This window comes from Helianthus annuus, chromosome 2, assembly GCF_002127325.2.
Source record: "Helianthus annuus cultivar XRQ/B chromosome 2, HanXRQr2.0-SUNRISE, whole genome shotgun sequence".
NCBI lineage: Eukaryota > Viridiplantae > Streptophyta > Magnoliopsida > Asterales > Asteraceae > Helianthus > Helianthus annuus.
In genome coordinates, this window is record NC_035434.2 from 150,215,814 (window position 1) to 150,223,301 (window position 7,488).

The following is a 7,488-nucleotide window of genomic DNA, read 5'->3' on the forward strand; positions in this document are numbered from 1 at the left end:
CTAATAAGCCAATGAGCTATAGGTCAATTGGCATTGTAGAGGGAAAGTGAAGATTTGAGTTTGAGGCTCAAGTTCGAATCCGATCCCAAGCGGGTTTTACTGTATTGGGCCTTCGGGCGACGGGTTTTTCCCGAAACCAATGATCGTTGACTTAGGCTCCTAGTGCTATATGCGATCGCAGGCATATGGGATCGCCTTTTGCCATTAAAAAATAACAAAAAAAACACGCTAATAACCTTGGTAATACAAAGAGCAAGCCGTCCCGAGATGTTTAGGTCATTTAGGTCTTAAAACCAATACGTCTGAGCTTCACATACGCGAGACACCAGTCTAGGTACAACAAGTAATCTTTCCATCCCTTCGGGTTCTTTTACATATCAACCGCCTACATACCCCAATATTAAACAATTGTGAATCGAATACACATGAAGCGCGTCCCCAAGGCCCTAAGGCGAATTCCAAATCGCCTAAGGCCACATACGCGCTTTTTTAAACCAAGTACGTTAACCAATCATGACCCCCTTTGGGGGGACAAATCTAGTGTACACATGCTTGAATAAAAAACAGATAAAAGGCTGGCAAGTGAAACTTGACAAGTAAAAAAAAAGTTAACCACTACTACCCTTTTTCTTTTGATTTGCTATATGCATGGTTCAATAAGTGTTTGGTGGGGTAGGGTGGGGGTCCAGTACAAAAGTTAAACAAACAAAGATACCCTACTCATAAAACTAGCTCTCATCTATCCTTGTTTTTTATGTATTGCATATTTATGTATAGTTGTAAGTAGTATGGGGATTGAGATATTGAAGATGACCATAATCTTGAAGTCTTCCTAATACATCTTTTCTTTTTCTTTTTTTCTTTTGGTGTTGATGGTGTTTTTCCCCTTGGTATATCCTACTCCTGCAATCAAAACAAGAAAAAATATTAAAAAAAATAAAAAAATTTCTAAAAGTGATTCAACAACCAACAAATCCAATTTTGGTAGCAACATAATCTAAGAATTGACCTAGTCAACTTTAAGATTGTGACTCGCGTGTGTTTAACTCATCCGGTGGAACCACCGGATACACTCTCGTAGTGTTAATTTTACCAAAAACTTCTTTTTTTTAGCGTAACATATTGGATTTTTAAGAGTCCGGCCCCACCAATTTGGACTTTTGAGTGTCTGGCCTCCACTGAGTTTTCGTTCAACTCCACCACTGACCGGATAGTCGATTTGTACCCGTTTAATTAAGTTTTAAAGGAAAAGATAGATAAACTCTTACCAAGCAAAGTTAAAACCGATCCATGATCGCCATTGCACAGCTGAAAATCACCTACATTTCAATGGCTTCTTGTCCACAAGCAAAAAAAATGGTAAATATAAAAAAAATATATATATAACAAAGTTTAAAAAAACTTTTTAACACTAAAGGAAACAAAATAAAATAAAGATATTGTTTTGACCTTTTGATGTATACCTTGGCATTTGGAAGGAACATGAATCGGAATTGCACCGGTATAATCAGTTTCCGACACATCAGCTGAAAAATTATTCTCGTTGTCTGTAGTGGTCGATTTTGTCGGGGAAGCAAACAGATTATCAGGAAGTGCAGGCTCTAAGCTGATTTTCGAACGATGAATACACAATTATAAGTCATAACACGCGATAAAAATAAAAAGAGTAAATTACAAAAATCGTCCTTTATGTATGTCACTTATTGCAAACTATGTCCTTTGTCTTCAATAATTACTGAAAACGTACTCGATGTTTGCAAACTCTTGCAAGTTATGTCCTTTAGCCCTAACTCAGTTAATTTTTGTGGTTAAATCTGACCAAATGGACCCCACATGAGAGTAAAATGACCAAAATACCCTCATGTGGGGTCCATTTGGTCAGATCTAACCACAAAAAAATAATTGAGTTAGGGCTAAAGGACATAACTTGCAAAGGTTCGCAAACATCGAGTACGTTTTTTGTAATTATTGAAGGTAAAGGACACAGTTTGCAATAAGTGACATACATAAAGGACGATTTTTGTAATTTACTCAAATAAAAACTTGCATAACAATAAGAACTGAAAATCAAACCTTTCATTCTTGGGGGTTTCCACATTGGGATCAGATTCAAGTTCTTCGTTTGCGACGTCACATGTTTTAGATCGATTGTTACCTCCGGAAACATGTTCTTCGTTGTTGTAACCGTCAGACGGAAACACAAGATTTTGGTGTATATGAGTTGGTAACGAAACGGATAAACTCCTTTGAAACTGATGGTTTTTCATGTCGGTAAGTTGCAGATTCATCAATCGTCTATCTTGAAACTCGATTGCTTGTTGTAGTTCTTGCTCCTCTATTTTTCTTCGGATCATCATCTCATGATTAAACATTCGAGCACCTATAACGATTAAAAAATTTGAAGATCAAACACACAAAATTTGAAATAAATAAGATCATAATGTTTATGTTTACACTCACCAAATGGTATATGATCGAACGGTTCAGCGGATTCGAGTGCGGTTGGACTCAAACAACTCGAAAAATCGCCTCTTTCAATTTGTTGCTGATGCTTCCTACACAAAATATGCAATTTATTTATTAACAAATTTAAGACGAATAATCAAATATATTTTTAAAAGAAATAGAAAATATTCATTCATACTTGTCGGGTATTTTTCCCTTTTCTTTATATGGCTTAACGAGCACCCGTGAATCACAAACAAAGTGCGGGTTTCCCTTTGCCAAAATCGCTTTAACAGTCTCCGGAAGCATAAACGTAACAAACCCGAACATCCGTTTTTGCTGATACGGGATCCTCACATCTTGAACCGGTCCAAACATGCTTAATAAACATTCAAAAAATCTCTTATAAACGGAAAAAAAAAACAATCAAATCAAAATAACACAGTTGCGAATCTAATCATTAACTACCTGAAGTAATTCGAAACGTCTTCCTCTTTAAAAGTACTATCGGCCGGAAAAGTTAAATAAATTTGGCGCGAACTCGAATTCGAGTTCCCGAAACCCATTGTTCCAAAATCATTTCGGTCGGGTCGACAACGACCGAATTTGTGAAACTCGTCACCCATCATCAATGCAGCTGCTGCTGCTGATCTACATACACATAAAGATTCCCTTTTTTTAATCTTTTTCATACACTAAAAAAACCAAGTATAACATACAACTAAAAATTTTTAAAAAAAAAATGATCTTTCAAGTTCTAACATATTCAAAACCGTAAGTTAACGAACAACGAATAAAGTTTCATAACATAAATTATCAAGAAACACAAGCAAAGATCAAAGATTCCTTTTTTTTTATTTTTTCCATAAACTTAAAAAACCAATTATAACATATAGTTAAAAAAATAAAAATAAAAAAACCATGAGGTTCCAACAAATTCAAAACCAGAAGTTAAAGAATAATAAATAAAATTTCATGAACATAACTTATCAAGAAAAACAATCAAAGATTACTTTATAAAAAAACAATTATATTCCATACACTTAAAAGAAACAACCATAACATATTACTAAAAAATCAAAAAAAAAAAAAAAATCACAATGTTCCAACATATTCAAAACCAGAAGATAAAGAACAATGTATAAAGTTTCCTAACATTATTGATCAAGAAACAAAAAAAAAAGATCAAAAATTCCCTTTTTTTAATCTCTTTCCATACACTTCAAAAACAATCAAAACACATAACTAGAAAAAAAAAAAAAAAAAGTGTTCCAAGTTCCAACATGTTCAAAACCACTAAATAAAGTTCCATAAAATAATTAATCAACAAACACAAAACAATGATCAAAGATTCCCCTTTTTAAAACCTTTTATATACATTATAAAAACTAATTATACCACATGATTAAAAAAAACAGTGATGATGTTTCAACATTCCAAAATATGCAAAAAAAACCAGAAGTTAAAGAACAAATGAATAAAGTCACAACCTTTATCACATAACAATAAAAAGATAAAGCATATATATTATTTTATTTTATTTACCTAGGATTCTCATTCACAAAGTTCATGCACCTATTCAACTGAAAAGGATGATGACCCATAACTCCAAATCTTTGTTGCTGCTGCTGCTGCTGTTGTTGTTGTTGATGTTGTTGTATAACCTTAAACCTTATCAAATCTTCAAAAACATCCATTTTTCCACTAGGAGAACCACCACCACCACAACCACTAAACCCTAATTCATCAACAAACCCACCATTGTTATTATTACCATGAACAAACTTACATAAACTCCCATTTTTACAAAACCCTTTTGCATAATACATGCAAGGCCTCCACCCACCGCCGGTGACGTCACCGTACCCTCCGCTGACGTCATCGCCCCCATTCCCACAGAACCCACCACCGGAGATGTAAGCGTCGTTAACTGAGCAGCTTCTTCTGTGTAAATGATGATGATGTGGGTGGGTGACGTCACCGTACTCGCCGCTGACGTCATCGCCCCAGTTTGAAAAACCGCCGTTTAAATCGGCGGTTTGGGGGTCGTCAAACAGCGGAGGATGATGATCTGGGACAACTTGGGGGATGTTGACGGAAGTTACAGAGGCGTAATCTTCGTTACAGTCGTTGAAGTTTGAGAAAAATGAGGAGCCAGATGAGCCGCCACCGTTCACCACGGCGGCGTAACTAGCCGGCCGGGGGCTACGGTGGTCGGAGACCGACCAGGGGGAGCTAGGGGAAGAAGGGTTTGTGTGGTGAAACCCATTGTTATTCGGAACGATGATTTGAGGGTTTGCAGATGAGTTGTTCGACGAAATGTCTAAGAAAGATTTAGCTTTTTTTATAACGGAAACGAGATGGTTTTCAGGGCCAAAAGCGAGCCTAATCATCTCATTATCACCTTGATCTTGAATAAGAATGTAACCCATGATTTTGGAAGCGTGTTCCGGGTCTAATTTCTGGATTCTTGACATCACCATTTTAGTAGCTTCAACTGTATCCATGGTGGAAAAAGATAGAATTTTTTTGGGTGTATGTTTCTCTCTCTAGAAAAAGAAAAGTGGGTTAGAGAGAGAGAGGGGAAAAGGGTGGGATTTTTTGAACTGAGAGTAAAAAGTTTAGTTACAGAGAGAGATATAGAGAGATAGAGTGAGAGATATAGAGAGAGAAAATGTTGAACGGTTCGTCTTGTTTTTTGGGATAAAAGAGAGAGAAGATGGGAAGATGTACAAGTGGTGATGCATGGGGTACAAGTGGTGTGAGTAGAATTGATGCTTTGCTGGAACCCATGTAGACAATGGTATGGGTCAAAGGAGGATTTGGTGTTGGGTTTGTAAGTATAGGGTTTGGTGATTTGGGGAAGATGAAGGAAATGGGATAGGTTGTGTCTTGTGTGTGTTATGTGTGACTGTGTGTGTGATGTGGGGTGGGATGATATCATGTGTTTTATAATCTTTTGTATGTAATGATTTAAAATAACATGTTTTATATGTTTTGTTAATGATTTTATTAAGTATTAGGTTATATATCCGTGTATTATACAGGTTAAATAAAGAAAATATCACACGTAAGTAAAAGATGATAGTTACCATAAAAGATTTGTTTACCTGTTATCAGAAAAATGCCAATTTCTTTAAAATTTAAAGAAAAATAAATAAGTTAAACTTACAATTTAGATAACTTGAATTGAGAATAATTTGAAACGGAAAACTACACATGATAATATGCTAATACGCTTAAATCTTAGTATTAGTTAGAACACATATTTCATTAATATGTTTCACGGTGATATCATTTTTTATATTATGTGCAAGTAATGGTAAAATTTATTTTTTTTAAGTTATCACAAAGATTTTATACTAAGGATCAAGGATTTTATTCCATTGGTTTTTTCTTTAGGTTGCCATACCGAGTGACGGTATCGTATCATAACGAATTAAACTGATACCGATTGAAGTTGAATTCCTGCCGCATTGTGCGAGGGAATCCACTATTTATAACTTTAAATTATATATTTGTTATTGTTAAACTCAATGAACTAGGTAAATATCTTCTACAATAATAAGAAATAACTTATATATATGATTGATCGTAAATTATATTACATCCATAAGTCAAATGGAATTTAGTAACTATATAAAATTAATTCAAATTCAAAAGTGTATATTCGTTAATTCTCTAACCTTCTATAGTTATATTCAACATTGATATATTTTGTGTGTTTGTGTTTGTGTGTGTGTGTGTGTGTATATATATATATGTATATATATATATATATATATATATGCAAAAGATCAAATACAAATAATCTTAACATACCAAACATACAAATTGAAGGAAAACTCAAAAAGACAAGGTGGTATTTTTGTAATTACCACCAACTATCAAAGTTACTATACAAATGTGAACTCAACCAAAAATACCTAAATACATTTTGTTAGCAAAAAAAAATTGATGCTACTAAAAGTAGCGATTTTTTAATAAAAAATGTTAAAAAAAATAAAATAAAATAATTTTGTGTGTTTTTTTTTATTTTTTTTAGATTTTTTTAGGTTTTTTGGAGGTTTAGTTTTTTGCATTTTAGCTAGAGGGGGTGGGGGGGTTAGGTTTTTGGGGGGGTTGGGGGTTAGGTTTTTTTTTTTTTTTTTTTTGGTTTTTGGGAGGTGTGTGTGTGGGGGGGGGGGTAGTTTTTTTTAGGTTTTTAGGGGTGGGGGGAGGGGGTTAGGTTTTTTAGGTATACTTGTAGAGTAACTTTGATAGTTATTGATAATTACAAAAATGCCACCGTGTCTTTTTGAGTTTTCCTTCAATTTGTATGTTTAGTATGTTAAGATTATTTGTACACGAATTTTCCCCTATATATATACTAGGTTAGAACCCCGTGTATTACACAGGTTTACTAAATATAATTTAATATACTAAATAATAAAAATAATATATTCTTAAAAAACTCGTGTATTGTATGGATTTAACAAATGTAAATTATATACCAAATAATAAAAAAAAGTTATATCTTTAAAAATCTTGTGTAATACATGGGTTAAATAAATGTAATTTTGTATAGTATAATAAAGAAAGTTATCTTTTTTTAAAACCCTATGTATTACACGGGTTGAATAAACCTAATTTTATGTACCAAATAAGAAAAAAAAAGTTATATCCTAAAAAAACTAATGATAATATATTAATACAAAGTTTGGTTTTCGTGACAGTAAGAAAAAGTTATAGCAAAAAAAAAAAAAAAAAAAAACGATTTCGTTATAGGGAAGCATTCTGTTCCAAATTCAAAGTAAGCTAAAATTTAATACTAATTTATTAGAGTTAATTACATAGTTAGTCCCTATGGTTTGCACAAAATAACATACTTAGGTACTAATAGTTTAAAATCACCTTCTAGGGTATTAATTTTTCATTTTGTAACGTTTGGAGGTATTAACTTCTAGTGTATTAACATAGTTAGTCCATGTGGTTTGTAGAAAATAACATACTTAGGTACTAATAGAATGTGATATTAAACCTACAAATAATGTTAATACCTCC

The 7,488-nt window shown here is 33.3% G+C and overlaps 1 protein-coding gene across 2 annotated transcripts; it reads right to left on the minus strand.

Annotated features, from left to right (window-relative positions):
* Nucleotides 1-552: 552 nt before the first annotated feature.
* On the minus strand, nucleotides 553-5,366 carry LOC110924248 (zinc finger CCCH domain-containing protein 22). Of its 2 annotated transcripts, none has more exons than XM_022168280.2 (8): nucleotides 3,991-5,361; nucleotides 2,914-3,096; nucleotides 2,645-2,824; nucleotides 2,461-2,555; nucleotides 2,074-2,380; nucleotides 1,464-1,606; nucleotides 1,269-1,336; nucleotides 553-903 (listed from the first exon to the last, which is right to left on the minus strand). In XM_022168280.2, exons 1-7 carry the CDS (start codon nucleotides 4,950-4,952, stop codon nucleotides 1,320-1,322), a joined length of 1,887 nt encoding a protein of 628 aa, XP_022023972.1. In that variant the 5' UTR covers nucleotides 4,953-5,361; the 3' UTR covers nucleotides 553-903; nucleotides 1,269-1,319. The 2 variants fall into 2 exon arrangements, with proteins under 2 accessions (XP_022023972.1, XP_022023976.1); XM_022168284.2 differs by having other exon boundaries at nucleotides 609-903; nucleotides 1,269-1,333; nucleotides 3,991-5,366.
* Nucleotides 5,367-7,488: the final 2,122 nt, after the last annotated feature.